The 20696-nt window shown below is 38.8% G+C and overlaps 3 protein-coding genes and 1 long non-coding RNA gene across 8 annotated transcripts; 3 read left to right on the forward strand and 1 right to left on the reverse strand.

The window, feature by feature from the left end:
• Nucleotides 1-930: 930 nt before the first annotated feature.
• Nucleotides 931-6481, forward strand: LOC126605596 (uncharacterized protein At2g39795, mitochondrial). 3 transcript variants are annotated; one of them, XM_050273005.1, is made up of 4 exons: nucleotides 931-1446; nucleotides 1933-2261; nucleotides 2557-2720; nucleotides 6303-6481. In XM_050273005.1, the coding sequence occupies exons 1-3, from the start codon at nucleotides 1192-1194 to the stop codon at nucleotides 2714-2716; spliced, it is 744 nt and encodes a 247-aa protein (XP_050128962.1). In that variant the 5' UTR covers nucleotides 931-1191; the 3' UTR covers nucleotides 2717-2720; nucleotides 6303-6481. The 3 variants fall into 3 exon arrangements, with proteins under 3 accessions (XP_050128962.1, XP_050128961.1, XP_050128960.1); XM_050273004.1 differs by lacking the exon at nucleotides 6303-6481 and adding an exon at nucleotides 2803-3342 and having other exon boundaries at nucleotides 932-1446; XM_050273003.1 differs by lacking the exon at nucleotides 6303-6481 and having other exon boundaries at nucleotides 936-1446; nucleotides 2557-3342.
• LOC126605595 (zinc finger protein 1-like) lies at nucleotides 4800-5991 on the reverse strand. Its single transcript, XM_050273002.1, has one exon. The coding sequence runs from the start codon at nucleotides 5830-5832 to the stop codon at nucleotides 4990-4992; it is 843 nt and encodes a 280-aa protein (XP_050128959.1). The 5' UTR covers nucleotides 5833-5991; the 3' UTR covers nucleotides 4800-4989.
• Nucleotides 6482-9579: 3098 nt separating the features above from the next.
• LOC126604980 (class V chitinase CHIT5a-like) lies at nucleotides 9580-11425 on the forward strand. Its single transcript, XM_050272330.1, has 2 exons — nucleotides 9580-11075; nucleotides 11178-11425. The coding sequence occupies exons 1-2, from the start codon at nucleotides 9962-9964 to the stop codon at nucleotides 11198-11200; spliced, it is 1137 nt and encodes a 378-aa protein (XP_050128287.1). The 5' UTR covers nucleotides 9580-9961; the 3' UTR covers nucleotides 11201-11425.
• A 5861-nt stretch (nucleotides 11426-17286) lies between these two features.
• On the forward strand, nucleotides 17287-18666 carry LOC126604981 (uncharacterized). 3 transcript variants are annotated; one of them, XR_007616809.1, is made up of 4 exons: nucleotides 17287-17447; nucleotides 17627-17698; nucleotides 18096-18169; nucleotides 18274-18666. It is a non-coding gene; the product is annotated as an uncharacterized LOC126604981 (long non-coding RNA). The 3 variants fall into 3 exon arrangements; XR_007616807.1 differs by having other exon boundaries at nucleotides 17627-18169; XR_007616808.1 differs by lacking the exon at nucleotides 17627-17698.
• Nucleotides 18667-20696: the final 2030 nt, after the last annotated feature.

Here is a 20696-nt window from a genome sequence, read left to right on the forward strand (position 1 = left end):
TAAAAAACTTTGTCATTAAGCTTTGTATTTTGAAATGCAGTCTAATCCAAACCAGTTAGAAACGACCATACGCGTGCGTTAGGATGCATGCTTATCTGAACTGCATGAACCCATGTGTCCAGAAAAGCTGATGATCTGCCATGCGACAACTAAATCTTTCCTCATAATATAAATATCTATAATATTTGATTGGAAATTTGAAACCCTACCAACACCATCCATCATCAAGTAACCCAGTTTTTTCATCATGCATGTTGGAGCGTGGGAGTACTGTTTCTGCATTTTCATGTCTTATAATTCGAGTGATGGCCTCACATCAATTATTACACCCATCCATGAGACATGTCGGCCTTTCGGGACCACTTACGGGTGAAAGACTTCCATAGCAAATCTGATGCGAAGACAAACGTACACTATTCTTATATCATTAGCATGAAATATTATGATGAAGGTGTATCCGGATGGTGTAAGTTGTTATTCACTTGTGGAATTCCAAGCCAAAATATTCTATGAATAGGAGTTGAGACTTTGACGTGTAAGCAAGGGATGTATCCGTTTGCCTTTACAACTTTATCGTGGTGAGAAGTATAGATGGAAATAAGAAGTACTATATATTAATGTATAGTATACTTCGTGTTTTGAGTGACTCTGATTGCATGCATCTAATTCTCTAAAAAATTTCAACTTTGAAGTATTCCAAACTATCTACGAGCTATTTGTTTGGTAATATTTCTCCTCCACACCTTTGAAATAGGTTGCAAATTCAACTCACGGCCTTCATTGCTTATTTTAAATAAACGTAATCTTACACATGTGAGTTAGGATAGTTGACCGGACTAATGTTTCCATTTTTCTTTTCATCGAAGTTCAAATCCGCCAGCCTATATCGAAAACCTGAATTTTACTTTTGAAGTAGTGAATATTTGAAGGCCCCAAAATTTAATCTTTGCGGTGTACAGGCCGAATCATGAATTTATCTGGGGACGCAACTTCTTCGTCCTAATTAAACTGGGCCTATTTTTAGGCCCATTAAACATTTATGTACAACGTTCAAAGCCCAATTCAGAAATTTCAAAGAAAAAGCCCAATTCAGAAATCCATCTTCTTCTTCTTCCCAGTTCTGTTCCACTGTTAACCTAAACCCCCAAAATCCTTAAACCCTAAATTCAAAATTCCGATTCCGAACCCTCAATGGCTCGACTCATTCGAACCGCTCGAACCGCTCGAACCGCGCTCCCATTTTTTTCTTGTTGCGCATCCAAAACCCTAGTCAATGCCGTTCAGCGCCACCCAAATCCTCTGCTGCGGAAGGCAATCTCAGCCTCTCTCTTCCACAGCAGACACTACGCTTCGGAAGCACTTTCCCAGTCGCCCATGGAAGCTAACATCCTCAGAATCATCAGAAACGAAGTGGAGTACCAGTCCGAGTATGCTCCTCCTCAGCAGGTTGGTCATCCTTCTCTGTTATTCTTAGCTTCTGTTTGGTTTCCGAGAAAATTGCATGAATCCAAACTCTGAAAGAAACCATCTTTATATACTTGATTAAGTGGGTTCTGCTTATTTCTGAATTTCCATTGCAGTATTGAGATTTTTTTACATGTAAGGCCTGTTAGATAGCGCTTTAACCAAAAGCGATTCTGACTGCGTTTGCAGAAGTGCTTCTGGTTCATGTAATTTGTATAGAAGCACTTTTCTGATGTTTCTTTATGATGGACTTCCAATTGCTACTTCAGAGTTCAGAGTGCACTTCTAAGTGCTCTTCAGGAAGCACCTTCAAGTGCTTCTTTAGGAAGTGCTAGGGTTTTTAATACCATTTTCAACGTATTTCTAGTATAATTAAAAGTGTTTCTTCTTGAAAGTGTTGATTTTGAATTTCTAGTCCACATTCATATCTTGTGATGGGAATTTTAACAATAATTATAATCACAACAGCCTGCCATGAAATTCGAATCGTTTACCTTCCAAGATCGACCGGGTGAGCAGTGGATTACAATGAGAAGGAGATTTGGAGACACTGAAGATATTAAAATTGAAGTCACTATGTTTGATGGGTATGAAACTGCTCCCAAAACTGGAGATGACAGCTCAGGAGAAGATGTGCGTCTTCACCTTAGTATGCTTGTTGATATTACAAAGGGGGATGATTCCAAGGATTTGGAGTTTCTGTGCTTGGCCTGGCCGGATCGGTTGGAGGTTCAGAAAGTTTATGTTCTTGAGCGTGATCGAATGCCGGCTAAACCTTATATGGGACCTGATTTCAGGTACAATTTCATGTCTCCCTCATTGTATTTTTCTTTTTTGGATTGTAAAGCCATTTTTTCCATTTTTGCGATCAAGTATAGTAAGCAGCAGAACGTTGGTGTCTATTACATGCCTATAATATCTATGGAACTTGAATATGAACCCTACTTAAGATTTTATTTTTTATTTTTTTATCTCATCGGCCGTTATGATATCAGCATGTCAATTTATGCTTCGGCTATTATTTTTGGTTTGCACTCTTAGCCCTTGGGATTGGGATTGATGGTGACTCTGTTTGCTTGTTTTTATGGGCAGGAGTTTGAATGGAAGGATTCAACAGAGGTTCAGTGAGTATTTAGAAGCAAGGGGAGTGAATGATGAGCTTTCTGTTTTCTTGCATCAATACATGATGAACAAGGATAGAATAGAACTGATCAAATGGCTGGGAAAAGTCAAGTCGTTTGTGGAAAAATAGAGCGGTAAATATCTGATAACTCAAATTAGATTTTCGGTCATTCTTTTGTTCTTACTTAAAAGAAATCTACCATTGATAAGTAGCAGGTTCTGCCCAAGGTACTCAGGTGTATACTTGTATGAAAGCACCCACTAAAGGATAAATAAGTATGTAGCTCCTGAATGCTGTGATATTTACTTAGGTCAGCAACTCTGTGTCTGTGCTATGGTGCTTTTGATTGTATGGAATTTTACTGCTAGCAAAGTGATGGGAAATTGGCATTTGAGATGCATCTGTGATTGGTAGGGGCAGGCATGGAGTATCCATGTGTTTGTTTTCTGGATTTCCACACGCCCGGAGGCTATCGGCTATGTGTCCTTCATTGGTTTGGAAGATGAAATAATTGAGTAAGGATTAGGGTTTTGAAACGCCACCATTTGGTTGAGTTTGGTGAAGAACCCGACACACTTGAACAATCAAACTGTTCCTATAGTGTAGTAATAGTCTAAATGCAATAATGTTCGAGTCTAAAGTTTTCCTCTTTAAAATGGTGCACTTTATGGGGTTTTGACTACGAAATGGAGTTTGGATGAGCTTATTTGCGACGAACCCTTTTTCATGGGATAATGTTACATTTTTATCTTTCACACTTCTTGTTAATTTCTGTTATTTGATTTTCTTCAATTCATTTAATTTGAAGATTAGAATGTGTGAGAAGTATAAAAGAGTTTAGGTTTTTATAATTGTTTTCCAATTAGTTATCTATCACTCCTTGTGTAAAACATGATTGTCCGAAGGCGTTTCTAAATCATTTTTTTGGTTCGATTTGCTCTTCATGAATAACCAAATGGATTGAGAAATGTGCATGCACATGTGAAGATGTATGAATATGAGCTATAGAGCAACTGTTCTAAAGTATTCTTAATTGGGGCGGCAGGTTTAGTTACTTACGGAAACCTCAAATTTTTTTTTTTTTTAATAATTTTTTTTTGAGTTTGTGATAGGAACTTAATTAGTAAGTAAAGTAAAATGTGACACATAAATTAATCATATAATTTTATAACTAGATCTTTTCTAGATTTTTCAGATCACTTAAGGAAAGTGACTTATTACACACTCTTCAAAAGAAGACAAAGATAGTAGTATTAGTTTAATGAATATAAAATTAAAAGAAAAAGTAAAATCATTTTATATTTTCGTACAAGGACAAACAAAAAAAACATCATCAATCTAATATTCATGAGTAGGAACTCCATTTTTTGGGTTTCTTGTAATGTCAAGTTGTCAACTTTACATGTGTTCCATCTTAATCTTAATCTCTTTTGTGAGTGGAGAATTGTTTAAGGGTTTGTTTAAGAATCATTTCAGATTTTAGATTTCGATTTCGATTTTTAAGTTCTAGTTTAGGGTTGAAAACCGAACTTAAGACAAAATTTGAAAATTTGCAAAAATAGATTTAATTTTTTTTTTTCCGTAACACACAAAAATAGCCTTCTATTTTATTTTATACTATTTTCGAAATGGTTATCAAATGCTCATAATTATGTTGTGTGAAAAGTTATTAACAAGATTATCGGTTTATGATGGTTTGTATTGTTTTAAATTTTAAGCCATTTTCAATATTTACATAAATAACCTACGTATAACGTGTTGTATACATTCACTTCCTTGTTTGATTAATCACGTCATGTGAAAAGAGAAGTGGAGAAATTGTATACTACATGTTACAAGATTATCTAATCAATATGTCCCATTGTATTTGATTGATTGTTTTGTTTGGATCGAAGTAGACACAATAATCCTAAATTATTTGGAACAAGGCTTACTAAACTCACATGTTCTTTCTCTTGCAAGCATAACTTTTTGTTGAAATCTTGTTGGACTAAAACAGAGGAGCTCACTTTGTGATTGTTTGAAAATCAGATCTCACCATTTTCTTTGAAGTGCAGCTTCTAACTTCTGAATACATGTTACCCCAAGAAGAAATTCCTTTAGCTGATGAAAAACAACGAAAATGACTTTTGCACTCTCCTTTCGTCTCGCACTTTTAACTTTTTTTTACCTTTTAGGTTCGGTAAATGAAAATAAAATTAAGCGACAAAAAAAAGCCAACTATCAAATGCTCTTGCTATTCTCAAAAATCAAATTTACACAAATCATATGTGAAACAAGAATTCTAAACCACATCTACTGACAGAACAAAATTAATAAAAAAAAAAAAAAAAAAAAAAAACAGAGGATCATATATGATACAAAGGAATGAAGAAGAATTCTGCGGTCTAGTTACTAACTAGTTAGAGCTTGAGCGACAAGTCAAGCTTCATTTCCTCCTGATCACTGCTACTCTTGAAACGACTGTCGTTTCCCAACCAACATTTTCCAATTTCTTCATTGCCTTGTGAAACCATGTTGCTCTTTGCCATGTCAAACCTCCCAGCTCCACCACCACCTCTAGCTGCTGCAACTCCGAGCTTTCCGACCGTTGGTTGCTGATCAAAAATTGGTCTTGACCTAAAACTCCGATGTCCATAAGAACTTCCGAACCGAATCGCAGACGAAGGCATCATGGAACTAGGCTTGTGGATCATGGAGTGAGCCTGAATGTCCAGTGCCCTAAAAGCACCACCATGGAGAGGCAGAGAAGCCAAACTAGAGTAATAAGGGTACCCAAAACCTGCAGCTGAGGCCGTTATGTGGGACCCCAACATCCTCTGCCCTCTCTTTGCTAGGGTTCTCTCTCGTTTGTGGGCATTCTGGTGCCCTCCGAGCGCCTGTGAGCTGTAGAATTTTCTTTGACAGTAGTTGCATGGGAAAACCCTAGGCTCTGCTGCATCAGAAACAAGGGCGGTGGTGGTGGTGGTGGTGGTGCCTTCTGACGACCCCGTTTCGAGGGATTCGAGTAGATTGAGTTCCGGATTATCAAAGCTGAACCCGCGATTTGAATCACTATCCGAAGCCTCTAGATCAATTCGGATGCTGGGTTTCTTCTGTTTTTCTTGATCTTTCATCGCCTCCTCATCTTCTTCAACTCTTAGTTTCTGTTTGGTTTCTTTTGGGTCTTGAAGTGGGGTGTTTGGACATGGAGGAACTTCTGCAACTGAGAAGATATTTGTTTCAGAATTTCTAGCCGGTTCCATTACAGAAATCTTGGAGGATTTTTTCTGATTTTTTCAAGTGGGATTATGAAAATTTGAGCTGATAGAAAGTTGTACGCAAAACCCGAAAGGATTAAAAGTGTGTTTGTTGATAGGGGGGAAAGTAAATGTTTTTCTTGGTATATATGGATACTGGAAGAATCCACTGTTGTTAGTAGCTTTCTTTTAAAAAATATTAAGATCTTTAAAGTTTATATAACTTTATATTGTTAGGTTTACTTAAATGTCATGGTAATTTGTCGCACGCTTTGATTGGATCCATGGAACTTTTAATTTTGTCATGAAATGATCGTTCTTCTTTGATTTGTTGTTTATCATGAAATCGGATCGAGAATTATGTTTTACTCATGACAATGCATAAACAAATGCATGCATGAGTGTATGATAAACGCTCTTAATTACTTGAGTTATAAGTCTCTTATGTATTTTGATTTTTGATTTTTCAAAAAAAGGACCGAATTGAAGCGATTGATGTTCCCAGCAATGTCACCCTAGCTAGGGCATGAACTACATCTCAGTACATGGGACTATGGGAGTGTGCCCCTTATTACCACATTCTGCGGGGGACCTCACTTTCGTTGGATGTTCCGTATTCATCTAATTCTCATGTGTGTTGTGGACAGAACATTATTGACATTTACTTGTAATTTCATTGACTTATTTTCCCTATTTGAGAATGAAATTATTTACTTTGAGTTGGGATCGATGGAGTTGGGATCAATGAGATTACTTCCCTATCATCTTCTTTTTGAAATGCAGTGGACAAGAGAAACTTATCTACGTACAAGTGTATATTCATTAGAGACGTTTAATTAAAACAGTTTTCACATTGAATGAGATCACTTGAAGTCGAACGAGAACAACACACACATAAACTCAATATTTATGTGAAAAATGGTCTACCAATATATGCATTATGACGTGGTGATTCGTAAACTCTAAACAAGTTTTTCTCTGGTTTCATAAGATATGTTAGGTGAAGTAAATTATTAACAAATTAAAGGGGGCACATGCGAGAATTACTGGTTTATAATTGTCGTTTTCATAACCTAATAGTCCCATCAATTGAACAATTAACTATCATTGGGAATAAGTGCATATGTTTCTTGTTTAATTTTAATCCTTTTAAGCTTAGCTGTTGTCAACTGCCTAAACCCTAATTTTAAAAAATCCTAAAAAAGTTAAAACCTCCTTATCCTTAAACTCTAGAGTCCATGTTACTACAGTCATAGATTATTAGCACGCAATGAATCCACTTAAGCATAAATTAATCTGGCAGGTTAAAGCTAATTAATTTGGTTCACTGGCACATAAGCTAGCTAATATTCTTAATTTATAATCTCTTTCCGAAAGAAATAAAAAATAAAAGATGATTTGTCAATGGCTGAATGGCCGACAAATAAAATAGTGGGGAAGCTGAGGTGGAGCTCCTCATGCTAATGTGCTATGATAGTGCCGTTTCATGCTGAATTATTAATATCTAAACACCATTAGATTTGCAAAGTTAACCCCTAAGATAAATATAATCTTTCGAGCAACTTCTTAGTATACTTAGAACACTCAAATTACAATGTGATGTTACGAAATCATTCAAATTATAACTTGTATGATATTTCAAGTAGCTTCTAAGTATAATCTATCACGTAATATTACGAAATCACTCAAATTATAACTTTGCATATATACTTTTTAATCTTTGGATTTATTTATTTATATATTTTAATAGAATTATTGCACGGGCATAAAGTCATTTTTAGGTCTTCTTTCACCCAATCCCACACATAAAAGTTTAGTACTAATAAAATTGAGTGACTCACACAGACTTGAGTGGAGTTTAGCATTTAACCTTCTCATTGGCTTAAGGGAAACAAACAACCTATATGATTACATGTTAAACATTCATAGTCAAATCAAATATGGGACCAAATCTCCTTTTGAGATCTCCCTGTCTGTCCAGCTTCCAAACTAGTTCGACAAACGAACTACTCCAAAAGAAGAAAGGACTCATCTCCTCCACCTAAAATGTTTTCAAACATTTGAACTCTATTTCAAAAGGGGACAACATGATCGGAGAAAAACTTGCATATATCGTGGTGATGTGACTTTCTGTTTATCACATAAGTCGCATGATTAGTGTTATAGATACAATTGACATATCAACTCGTTAGATGTAAATTTTTCTTCACTTACAGTCACTAGCTCAAAATAGTACTACGAATTAAAGAAACAAGAGGAAAATGAAAGACAACTGTATGGTTCATGATATTCAAGAGCAGTGGATGCAGCACGAAAACTTCTTAAAAAGTTACTCATTCTAGTATTACTTTCAACTTAACTTAGATCTAGCAAAAGTCAACCCACGAGTAGATCCACAAAGAAAATGTTATCAATTCATAAATATAATGCTAAATGAACATTGTTAGTCAAGTTTTAATCATATTAATCATGTGGACCTTTGATTCTATAAGCTCGTTCCAAATTGTTTTTTAAATGCCTAAAAGCGCTTTTGGTAGTAAAAATATTTTCGGAACCAATTTTTAGTAAATATGCAAGTGAATTACGAAAAAACATTTTAAGTGCTTTTGGAACTCAAAAATATCTTCTCAAAAAATGATTTAAATCATTTTAAAATCACTTCCAAACAAGCCATATATTCATACAAGTTCAAATCGTGCAAAGTGTCACGTTTGAAATTGGCAACCCTACTTTGAAACAATCAAAATCATGGGTTAAAATGAAACCTCTCAAGCCCAAACGGGCTCGAGAAATACCATAGAATATGTTAGTGTATAAATCGAGTCACTAGACATGGCCCTAACTTGTTCCCAAACTAAAATCCTAAGGTATAGACCATTAACTCTTTCGGGTCGGCCCAAAACTCATACCCATTAGGCCTATACTGCAGAATACGAGTGCCAAGTAGCAACTACTAACAGTCAAAGAATTGCTTTTTCTGGTTTTGACATAGGATTGCTTTTCTGGTTTTGACTTTCACACCCACAAATTGTTTTGTTTTTTTATGAACATTTGACATTTTGAGTGGGAAATGGTCCACCTATCTCTATCCGTGCGAGGTTTACCAACTTTGGAGCTGAAGCATTCAACTTAGTGATGGGACCAAAATCCATTGAACCCAAAAATAAACAGCATAGATTAAATGCACTAAAAAGTAATTGGGTGCTTCCAAAGTCTTAGTAGGTTGCTTTCTTCACCGATCACCACTAAATGTATCTAGAACGATGAATAATTGTACGATATGCAAATTGACTCGATCAATTTCATGTGGTCTTACGAGCACTTCAACAATTCTATCGGTGCACGTGCGATCACGAGTGTATGCTTTTAAATGATGACAAAAATTAGTGGCTACCCCATAACTAAGAAGATAGAACATGACCCTTTAAAGAAGATATTTTTCAATGCGATCAGAATACGGAATGTTATATCACGTGTCATTATACAAAGGATGAGATATGTGTGTTAAAAAATTAATAACTTAAAAAATAAAATTTTCCACCACTTATATAAACACACGTGATGTGCCACTCGTGTTACGGTCACAATAAAAAATATCTGCTTTCACAGAATATTCTGAAGTGGACTCAAAGCCAAGTCAAACTTTTCTATTTATTTTTAATTCTCCCATGTGTTTCAGCCGTTAAAAGAGACGTTTCAGTTTACCGTAACTCTCTCATAAACGGTGGCGTGAGAAGGCTTATAGCAGCCCGTATACAAGACTTTCTCATCTGAATGGAGTTGAATGAAAAACTCTGCAGAAACTTCTATTTAAACTGACCCAGTTTTTTTTTCTGTTCAATTTATAATTCCTTTCCAAATAGATACAATCCATTTCTTGCCACGATCTGTGAATTTGGCTGTACATGTTTGATATTTTCCTCCTGCTTCGGAGTTCAAACGCTAGCCGCTACTTTAGTTTGACATATATCCAGCAGGAAACTTCAGCCACAAACTTGCAAACACAAAGCCAAATGTCGGCAACGTGGTTACTTCCATAGCCTTTCGCACTTCAGACTTCCTCCCTCTATAAAAAAACCTAATAACTCCAATTCTGCCGGCCATTCCGAATCTTGTAGCTCAGAAATATAGCGCAATGGCCACCCCAAAGTTGATGCCTTTTTTCATCCTTGTTGTCTTCCACACAATGCTTTCTTCGAGCTCGGGTTCGAATTCGGATCTTTTTTATCCATCTGCAGAAGGTATCAGAGCAGCCTATTTCCCATCATTTAACTCGTTCTCGCCATCCTCTATAGACACCCAATACTTCACCCACATCTACTATGCTTTCCTCGTACCCGAACCCACCACTTACAAACTCAACGTCACCGAATTCGACCAAGCCAGAATACCCGAATTCATCCGAGCGCTACGGACCAAAAAGCCGGCCGTCACAACCCTCCTGTCTATAGGAGGCGGCGGTAGCAATTCAACCACGTTTGCACTCATGGCTTCCACCCAGGCAACCCGAGAAGCTTTCATCCGCTCCACAATTCAGGTGGCCCGGAAATATGGGTTCCAAGGCCTTGACTTGGACTGGGAGTTTCCAGAAGATGCTGTGGAAATGTCAAATCTTGGCTTGTTGTTCGAGCAATGGAGAAAGGCCCTGGATAATGAGGCTAGAGTTACCGGTAAACCCCGTCTGCTTTTGACCGCCGCAGTATATTATGCTTGGAAATTTACCGTTTATGGCGGTCCAAGATCTTATCCGGCCGCGGCAATAACTAAATATTTGGATTGGGCCAGCCCAATGTGCTTTGATTATCATGGGTCGTGGGATGATTTCACCGGGATGAATGCTGCGTTGTATGATTCCAAGAGTAATATTAGTACCCATTATGGAATCGGGTCGTGGATCGAAGCCGGTGTCCCGCCCAAAAAGCTCGTCATGGGTCTGCCTTTGTACGGGAAGACTTGGACGCTCAAGGACCCGAAAGTGAACGGAATCGGGGCACCGGCTTCGGGTGTTGGGCCGGGGGATGGGATTTTGGTTTACCGCCAAATAGTTGATTTTAACAGCAGAACAAATGCGACCGTCGTGTTTGATGTCGAATCAGCGTCTTATTATTCTTTATCCGGTAGCACTTGGGTCGGGTATGATGGTGTCCGGTCCGCGAACGTGAAGGTTCGGTTCGCTAAGTCTTTGGGCTTGGGCGGATACTTCTTTTGGGCTCTGGGCCAGGACAATGGATGGGACCTATCTAAACAAGGTTAGTGTCCAAACCCAATCTCAATTTGAATTCATTACCATTTTAATTTTATTTCAAGCTTTATGTAGGTTTGAGTTTAATGTTGTGTTTCTTGTTTGGCAGCTTCTAATGCTTGGAAATACTGAGGATTGATTTCAAGCGAATATAATGCGCCAAATTCCGAGGCTTCGTGAACCGTGAATATGTTTTTCTATTAGTATCTCTTTCATTATGTGATGAGAATATATTGTTGATGAAGTGTCAATTTCATAAATAACTAAATACATTTATTTGTATGCTTGCATTGTAATTTATTTATTATAAGGTAGACATATTATCTTTTTAATATAAATATATCGTTTGCAATTTCATGGCCAAGACTCAAGAGGTAAACCAATGAGCACATGTGTGGAGATATACAATACCCATTTGGCGGACATAGATGATTGAGAATTCAGCCGCAAGCCAACAATCAAAGTGTTGATAGAGACATAAACCAACAAAACAACTGAAAAATTCAAAATTAAAATGCCTAACGTCATAAAAACATAAATAGCAATGAAATATACATTAAAATAGTTGAAAATCGATATGAGTCCGGCACGGCGGACCACCTGGTCGTCCGACCACACACACGAAGCAACCTCACCCCACCCTCTCCTCTTTCGTAATTTGGTACCACCCACTCCCCCGGGTTTCACCCCCTTAAGACTGGTGCCAGATACGAACATCCACAACAACAACAACAACAACAAAGCCTTTTCCCACTAAGTGGGGTCGGCTATATGAATCCTAGAACGCCATTGCGCTCGATTTTGTGTCATGTCCTCCGTTAGATCCAAGTACTCTAAGTCTTTTCTTAGAGTCTCTTCCAAAGTTTTCCTAGGTCTTCCTCTACCCCTTCGGCCCTGAACCTCTGTCCCGTAGTCACAATCTTCGAACCGGAGCGTCAGTCGGCCTTCTTTGCACATGTCCAAATCACCGGAGCCGATTTTCTCTCATCTTTCCTACAATTTCGGCTACTCCTACTTTACCTCGGATATCCTCATTCCCAATCTTATCCTTTCTCGTGTGCCCACACATCCCACGAAGCCTCCTCATCTCCGCTACACCCATTTTGTGTACGTGTTGATGTTTCACCACCCAACATTCTGTGCCATACAACATCGCTGGCCTTATTGCCGTCCTATAAAATTTTCCCTTGAGCTTCAGTGGCCTACGACGGTCACACAACACGCCGGATGCACTCTTTCCATCCAGCTCGTATTTTATGGTTGAAATCTCCATCTAATTCTCCGTTCTCTTGCAAGATAGATCCTAGGTAGCGAAAACGGTCGCTTTTTGTGATCTTCGCTAGATTGCTCCGGTCATTAGTGTGGATAAGTATATAAATGGATAGAGATAGGAAAGCAAACACAAGATGTACGTGGTTCACCCAGATTGGCTACGTCCACGGAATAGAAGAGTTCTCATTAATTGTGAAGGGTTTACACAAGTACATAGGTTCAAGCTCTCCTTTAGTGAGTACAAGTGAATGATTTAGTACAAATGACATTAGGAAATATTGTGGAAGAATGATCTCGTAATCACGAAACTTCTAAGTATCGGAGTGTGGTGTCGTCTTGACTTGCCTTATCTGTCTCATAGGTAGATGTGGCATCTTCTCTGGAAGTACTCTTCCTCCATCCAGGGGTGGTATCTTTAACTGGTGGAGATGCACAAGGTAATGTATCAATTTCACTTGAACCTTACTTGTAGTTTCAGGCTTGGTCAAGCGCGATACAAACCATGTAGTAGGAGTCCCCCAAGTCGCCGAGCTAGGGAGTCTGCTGAAAGAGGTGACAGACAAGGTAAGCAATCAGAGCTCCGACTGATTGTTCACCTTCTCCCCATCTTGCAGCAGCATGAAGGATAAAGAGAAGAAAACTGAGAAGAGATGATATGAGATACTTTTGCTTTTGAAGAAGTAACTTTCCACAGGCTTATTCTTGAACTGAGCTGGAGGGTTTTCTGGTTTCCTCCAGAGTATAAGGCCGACTGAAGAATTTGAGGGTCAAAACAAGTCCATCAAATCTAGAGTACGTTCTACCCTGCTGATATGGGATACTTTTGCTTTTGACAGAGTAATGGATGTATCGGCACGTGTGCTGTTACGCTTGTCTCCACATGCTTCCTTGTATCCTTCGCACTTGCCCTATCTGTTCCTCAAGCAGATGCGGAATCTTCCCTGGAAACATAAGATGTTGAAGATGAGTACTCGAGAGCAATGCCAGGTAAGTAATCAGGTAAGGGTTCCAGGCTGTCAGTTCCTGGCTGGGAGCTTGATTCCAAGTGCTGACTGATTGCTCTCTTTCTCCTTGTCTTGCAGGTAAAAACAAGGCCAAAAGAAAAGACAGGGAAAAAGCATGATATGGGATACTCTTGCTTTTAACCCTGATGATATGAGATATTCTTGCTCTAGTATAGCTTGTTTGCAGAGGTATTATCGGGGGGAAAGAAAGCTGAATATTTCGAAAGGCTTCGTTGGGAGTGCCCTCTCAGATATGATGAAGGGTTGAGCATTTTTGCAGGTCTGTCTGTCCATTGGGGATGGAGGTCGGCATATATAGGAGCCTCCCTAACAACAAGTAGTAATGCTATTCCTTTACCCTGCTTGGTCATAGCACGGTAGTGGGAGCTGCCAGTTTCACATGTTTTAACTCTGTCAGAGCACTTTGAAAAAGTGGTCTGTGGTATCTGGCTCTCGAGATTCGGAGAACGATGCCTCTTCGATTTTTGAGAAAGCAATCATGCTGAGGGTCTGACTCTCGAGATTCGGAGAGCAGTGTCTCTTCGATTTTTGAGGAAGTAATCATGTTGGGAGTCTGGCTCTCGAGATTCGGAGGGCGGTGCCTCTTCGATTTTGGAGCAAGCAATCTTGTTGGGAGTGTTGTCTCGAATGTGAGTAAAGGTTGGGCATGTTTGCTAGTCTACCTTGCCACGAAGCACAAAGGTTGACACACAGGGACTTTCCAATTATCCAGCAATGGTACTGTTCCTTTACCCTCTCTTCGATTTTTAAGAAAGTAGTCATGTTGGGAGTCTGGCTCTCGAGATTCGGAGGACGGTGCCTCTTCGATTTTGGAGCAAGCAATCTTGTTGGGAGTGTTTTCTCGAATGTGAGTAAAGGTTGGGCATGTTTGCTAGTCTACCTTGCCACGAAGCACAGAGGTTGACACACAGGGACTTTCCAATTATCCAGCAGTGGTACTGTTCCTTTACCCTTGTGGGTAATAATATGGTAGCTAGACCTTCAAAATTTATGTGTCTAAACTTTGTTAGTGCTGTTTCTTTGCTATTCTTTTACCTTTCTTGGTCAGAGCGATGTAATGGGAGCTGCAAGCTTCACGTGCTCAACTTTGGCAGAGAACTTTGGCAAAGTTATCTGTGGTACCCATGAGCTATTGTTGCGTGTGGGAAGTGGGTGATTGAACAGTAAGATTCATGTGCTTTCTACTTCCCCAGAAGTCTTCGACAGAATGCCCATAATTTCTGCAAAGCTGAGTGTGCGTGTGACAGGTGCTGACAAGGCTAGAAAAGTAGGTGCCTCTTCGGTTTCTGGGATCGGCCCTCGTGGTCTCTGAGCAGCCCAGCTTTTGAGAAAGCGAGCGCCTCTTCGATTGATTCGGAGAACGATGCCTCATCGGTTTTTGAGAAAGCAATCATACTGGGGGTCTGGCTCTCGAGATTCGGGGAGCAGTCTCTCTTCGATTTTTGAGAAAGTAATCATGTTAGGAGTCTAGCTCTCGAGATTCGGAGGGCGGTGCCTCTTCGATTTTGGAGCAAGCAATCTTGTTGGGAGTGTTTTCTCGAATGTGAGTAAAGGTTGGGCATGTTTGCTAGTCTACCTTGCCACGAAGCACAGAGGTTGACACACAGGGACTTTCCAATTATCCAGCAATGGTACTGTTCCTTTACCCTCTCTTCGATTTTTAAGAAAGTAGTCATGTTGGGAGTCTGGCTCTCGAGATTCGGAGGACGGTGCCTCTTCGATTTTGGAGCAAGCAATCTTATTGGGAGTGTTTTCTCGAATGTGAGTAAAGGTTGGGCATGTTTGCTAGTCTACCTTGCCACGAAGCACAGAGGTTGACACTCAGGGACTTTCCAATTATCCAGCAGTGGTACTGTTCCTTTACCCTTGTGGGTAATAATATGGTAGCTAGACCTTCAAAATTTATGGGTCTAAACTTTGTTAGTGCTGTTTCTTTGCTATTCTTTTACCCTTCTTGGTCAGAGCGATGTAGTGGGAGCTGCAAGCTTCACGTGCTCAACTTTGGCAGAGAACTTTGGCAAAGTTATCTGTGGTACCCATGAGCTATTGTTGCGTGTGGGAAGTGGGTGATTGACCAGTAAGATTCATGTGTTTTCTACCTCCCCAGAAGTCTTTGACAGAATGCCCATAATTTCCGCAAAGCTGAGTGTGCGTGTGACAGGTGCTGACAAGGCTGGAAAAGTAGGTGCCTCTTCGATTTCTGAGATCGGCCCTCGTGGTCTCTGGGGAGCCCAGCTTTTGAGAAAGCGAGCGCCTCTTCGATTTCTGAGATCGGCCTTCGTGGTCTTTGAGCAGCCCAACTTTTGAGAAAGCAAACGCCTCTTCGATTTCTGAGATCAACCCTCGTGATCTCTAAGCAGCCCAGCTTTTGAGAAAGCAAACGCCTCTTCGATTTCTGAGCAGGCGCCTCTTCGATTTCTGAAGCTCCGTCGAGTGCAGATTTTTATAGGGGCTGGCATTAAGTTCCAAAGCACACTTGAATCTCTACCAGTAGAAGCTTCATTCTTGCACTTCTAAGATCTTGATTTGTCCGACCTCTTCTCTCTTCAACACCTTTGAAAATGTCTGGCCCCTCCGACCGTCGTTTTGACTTGAACCTTGTTGAAGAGGCAGCCCCACCTTCTCCAGACAACATATGGCGCCCATCCTTCGTCTCCCCTACTGGTCCTCTTACCGTTGGAGATTCCGTGATGAAGAATGATATGACCGCTGCTGTGGTGGCCAGGAACCTTCTCACTCCCAAAGATAACAGACTACTTTCCAAACGGTCTGATGAGTTAGCTGTTAAGGATTCGCTGGCTCTCAGTGTTCAGTGTGCAGGTTCTGTGTCTAATATGGCCCAACGCCTATTTGCTCGAACCCGCCAAGTTGAATCATTGGCGGCTGAAGTGATGAGTCTCAAACAGGAGATTAGAGGGCTCAAGCATGAGAATAAACAGTTGCACCGGCTCGCACATGACTATGCTACAAACATGAAGATGAAGCTTGACCAGATGAAGGAAACTGATGGTCAGGTTTTACTTGATCATCAGAGATTTGTGGGTTTGTTCCAAAGGCATTTATTGCCTTCGTCTTCTGGGGCTGTACCGCGTAATGAAGCTCCAAATGATCAACCTCTGATGCCTCCTCCTTCTAGGGTTCTGTCCAGTACTGAGGCTCCAAATGATCCCCCTCCGGTGCCTTCTCTTTCTGGGGCTCTACCGACTGCTGAGACTTCTCCTAAGCAACCTTTGTGAAGGCTCCCTCTTGTATGTTTATTTTGACTCATGTATATGTACATATTTGTAGCTTATCGGGGATATCAATAAATAAGCTTTCCTTCATTTCAACGTATTGTGTTAAATACACCAAAGCCTTCTTCGCTAAGTTCTTTGAATTTTCTTTTGTTGAAGCTTGTATGTTGAAGCTTTCTGAGTGGAGCATGTAGGTTGGGGTAGTGTTCCCTTAATTTCCCGAGTGAGGAAAACTTCTCGGTTGGAGACTTGGAAAGTCCAAGTCACTGAGTGGGATCGGCTATATGAATCTTAGAACGCCATTGTGCTCGATCCTGTGTCATGTCCTTCGTTAGATCCAAGTACTCTAAGTCTTTTCTTAGAGTCTCTTCCAAAGTTTTCCTAGGTCTTCCTCTACCCCTTCGGCCCTGAACCTCTGTCCCATAGTCGCATCTTCTAATCGGAGCGTCAGTAGGCCTTCTTTGCACATGTCCAAACCACCGTAACCGATTTTCTCTCATATTTCCTTCAATTTCGGCTACTCCTACTTTACCCCGGATATCCTCATTCCTAATCTTATCCTTTCTCGTGTGCCCACACATCCAACGAAGCATCCTCATCTCCGCTACACCCATTTTGTGTACGTGTTGATGTTTCACCGCCCAACATTCTGTGCCATACAGCATCGCTGGCCTTATTGCCGTCCTATAACAAAGCATGTCTGATCATGTTGGAAGTGGTGCTGAAGGAACTGCTGGACTAGGGTCTCTAGTAGGCACTAGAAATCCAGTCCAGAATCAGAAGGACCTTTGGTCGTTGCAACTGCATCGAGAGTTTGTTGCTGCTGTTAATAAGTTTGGCGCCATGACAGTATGTTCTTCAATCTCTTAACAGATATTTTGTTCTACAACAGAATTAGGGTTTTAGCGATTTTCCATGCATATGCACTCCAAACTGAATATTTTCAGTTCTTAATGCACTCACTAGTAAATCAATGTTAAATTCCTACTAGTTCCGTACTTGATTAAATTTATTTCGATACATACCAGATAAGATTCTAGATTTTGATAAAGAACGCTAATCCGAATCTTGATGGAGAAGAATTGAAAAGCCATCTCCAGGTAAGGATCCGTAGCAAAAACTGGACAATAGGATTAAATCTTACTACTAGGAATTCAATTTGACATTTGATGAAGAATGGATCAATAAGCTTACAAATCAATGAATATGCCAGTTTTTCATTTCCTTAATTATTTAGTAATCAATACCATAATCTCTTATTCTGTGTTAGAATAATCTTACTAATTAATTAGAAAATTGTTATTGGCATTCCAAAAATCTTGTTTTGCACTCTAAACTTTTTATAATTATAAATAAAAATACACTTGATAGGAGTGTATAATGAAATTTTAAGAGTACTAATAACAGTTTCCATTAATTATTGCTATTTATCTTCTCAGAAATATTGTTTATACCTTGAAAAATCTAAAGAACCCCAACACCCTAATATGTCGGCAGGTGTAGCCTTCAGTTCACCTTCTAATTTGCGATCTCCAAATTTTACAAGACAAGATACGGCAAGACATCTCCGGGTAATGTACAAAAACCCAATAATCTTTAGATTTTAAACATATTTTTCAGTTCAAGTAATTAATTAATTAAGCTTACTAATTATTCTTATTACTTTTTTCTTCAGAATTCTCAAGATTTAAGGTTTGCGAGTTCATCTCCTTCTTTGCGAGTTGCTCCTCGGCCCTCCTCCATTCCCAAAGACAGTCAACAACAGTCACAACTAATTAATGATTTAAATATCTAGACTTTTGTTTCAGTAGCTATCGTGAAACAAAGCGCCAGCAATGTGAGTGCAGGCTTCTGCTTAAATCGAACTTGTTCAGTATCTTCATAAATTTTCAGCATCCCGTTAAATACAGAGATATTTGATAGACCTTTTCTTTGCTGCATGTGTTTGATACGTTTCATGTGTTTGTGTGACACATTTACTGTTGGGTCATTTGATGATTTATAGCAATGGGGCCTAACTCCAAATTAAAGTTGGGCTAACCTATTTAAACGAGTTTTATTTAGAGAATTGTTGTAGCACTACAAACTAATCATTTCATATCTTCCTTGTTTTTATAAAGGAAACACTGAAAGCCAAATATTGAGAAATATTTCTTTATTGAATAGTTGTTCTTTCGTTAGTTGCCAATCATCAATATTACTTTTTCCTCAAATTTTCTATATTAATTTTAAAATACATATCACAATCGGTCATTATGTATAAAGTTGTATAGTAAAACTCAAATACATAAAATTACTACAAATTACACGTAGCTATAAGGCATGATAGAATAATTATTCAAATTTAATACGTTGGAGTTTACGACATGCTTGGCTATCGCTATTCACACAATTTTATATAATGCAACATCTCTCTCTCTACATAATAGCCGGCAAAGCCAGTCAGTCATATGTGTTGGTGATGTAGAACAAGAGTTTGATGAGGTAATAGTTTCTGATAAAGGAAGACTATAGGAAAGTCACTCAACATGTTTTTTTTTAACTGTGAGCATATATACCTTATCGGAGACAAGATTAGCTAAAGCTTCACCATTCCTAAGCCTTATATTTTTAGGCCAACTTGCACCATGTTCCTCCCCTCTCCCCTTAAAACCCTACCACCTTAGCTAGCATATCATCTAAAAAATATACAATCATGCCAAACGAAAAGTCATGTGACTCAAAAAGCAAGGAATCTCAAGATTTTGCACCAGCATGAATCTTCTAAATAATGCATTATCATAACCACGCAAATTATATTAAATTCGTAGAGAACAAGGGAGAGAGGGATAAGCTTTTCTTAATATCATGCCCCATTAGTTTAATGTTGTTGGCTTAGTCAATGATGGTGCTTTTGATAATCATATTATTATAAATAAGCTCCTCGGTGTCTTGTTTTGAGCCAGATAATGCTTGCATGATCCTCCAAGGTGCGGAAGGATTAAGTACCTTAATTTAATGTTTGATGTTAAGATTAATCTTGCACTAGTTTAATAATAGGAAAATGTTAGGGGATCAAGTTTTTGAACCATTTTTTTGTAACCCGCATGATGTGACGATTAATGATTGAGTTTTTTTTTTAATAATTAAAAGAAGGAATCCAAGTCCAACCAATAATCGCCACATCATGTTGTTTACAAACTATGGTTTAAAAATTTGTTCTCTCTAACATCATCCTTAATTATCATGGCTTACAAAAAAAAAAATAAAAATCATGTAACTTCACAACTTCTACAATCAAGTGGAAGCAAATCTTATACATTGTTTACAGTGCAATCCATTTCAATAATATATGGTGACTGCCAATGACCGTTACTAAATTCTTCGTTAAATTATGATTATTGGTTGCTCTCGCTCTCATTCTCATTCATCACTAATAATTTTGAATTTTTTCTTAGGTTAAAACTATTATATATGTCTCTGTCAATTATGCAGTTTGATTGTGAGATGATAATTTTACCATGCATCAAATGCAATCTAATATAATCGTTTAATTTATTAATTAACCTTAGCTACGTGTACTAACCTATGGTAATCTAGAGAGTGTGCACTAATAAAAGGTGGATATACAGCTGGTTTAATATATGAACGGTAAATCATCACATTGTCTGATATATGACTTTCCAGACACAAATTATGCTACGTTTTTCTCCACTAAAATGCATGAGTAGATGACACACACACACACAAACAATTGGATGTGTAAATATAGTGCGCATTCCATATAACTTTAAGGTGATTTGGCAACTTTTTCTTGCATGTATTAGGATTGGCTCAGCTTCCATTAACAATCATCATGCTCCATGTCTCTTTCTCCAATTCCACCCCACCTTTCACAAGTTTTTTTTTCTAAATTTGTCTCTATCACTTAGGTGTGATCGATCTGCTGCTACTGTGTCATACTTCTTTTTTCGTACTTCACCAGAAGAGGAAGACGAGAACTGTTCTGTTAATTGCTGTACAAACTAAAAGAAGCCAGGGCGGATTCTTAATTCATATGTTCCCTCCCAATTCCCCTTCTTAACTCTTAAGTATTCAAGCCTACTGCAAATTTTGAAT

The sequence above is a fragment of the Malus sylvestris genome, chromosome 15 (genome assembly GCF_916048215.2).
Source record: "Malus sylvestris chromosome 15, drMalSylv7.2, whole genome shotgun sequence".
In the NCBI taxonomy this organism is placed as follows: Eukaryota; Viridiplantae; Streptophyta; class Magnoliopsida; order Rosales; family Rosaceae; genus Malus; species Malus sylvestris.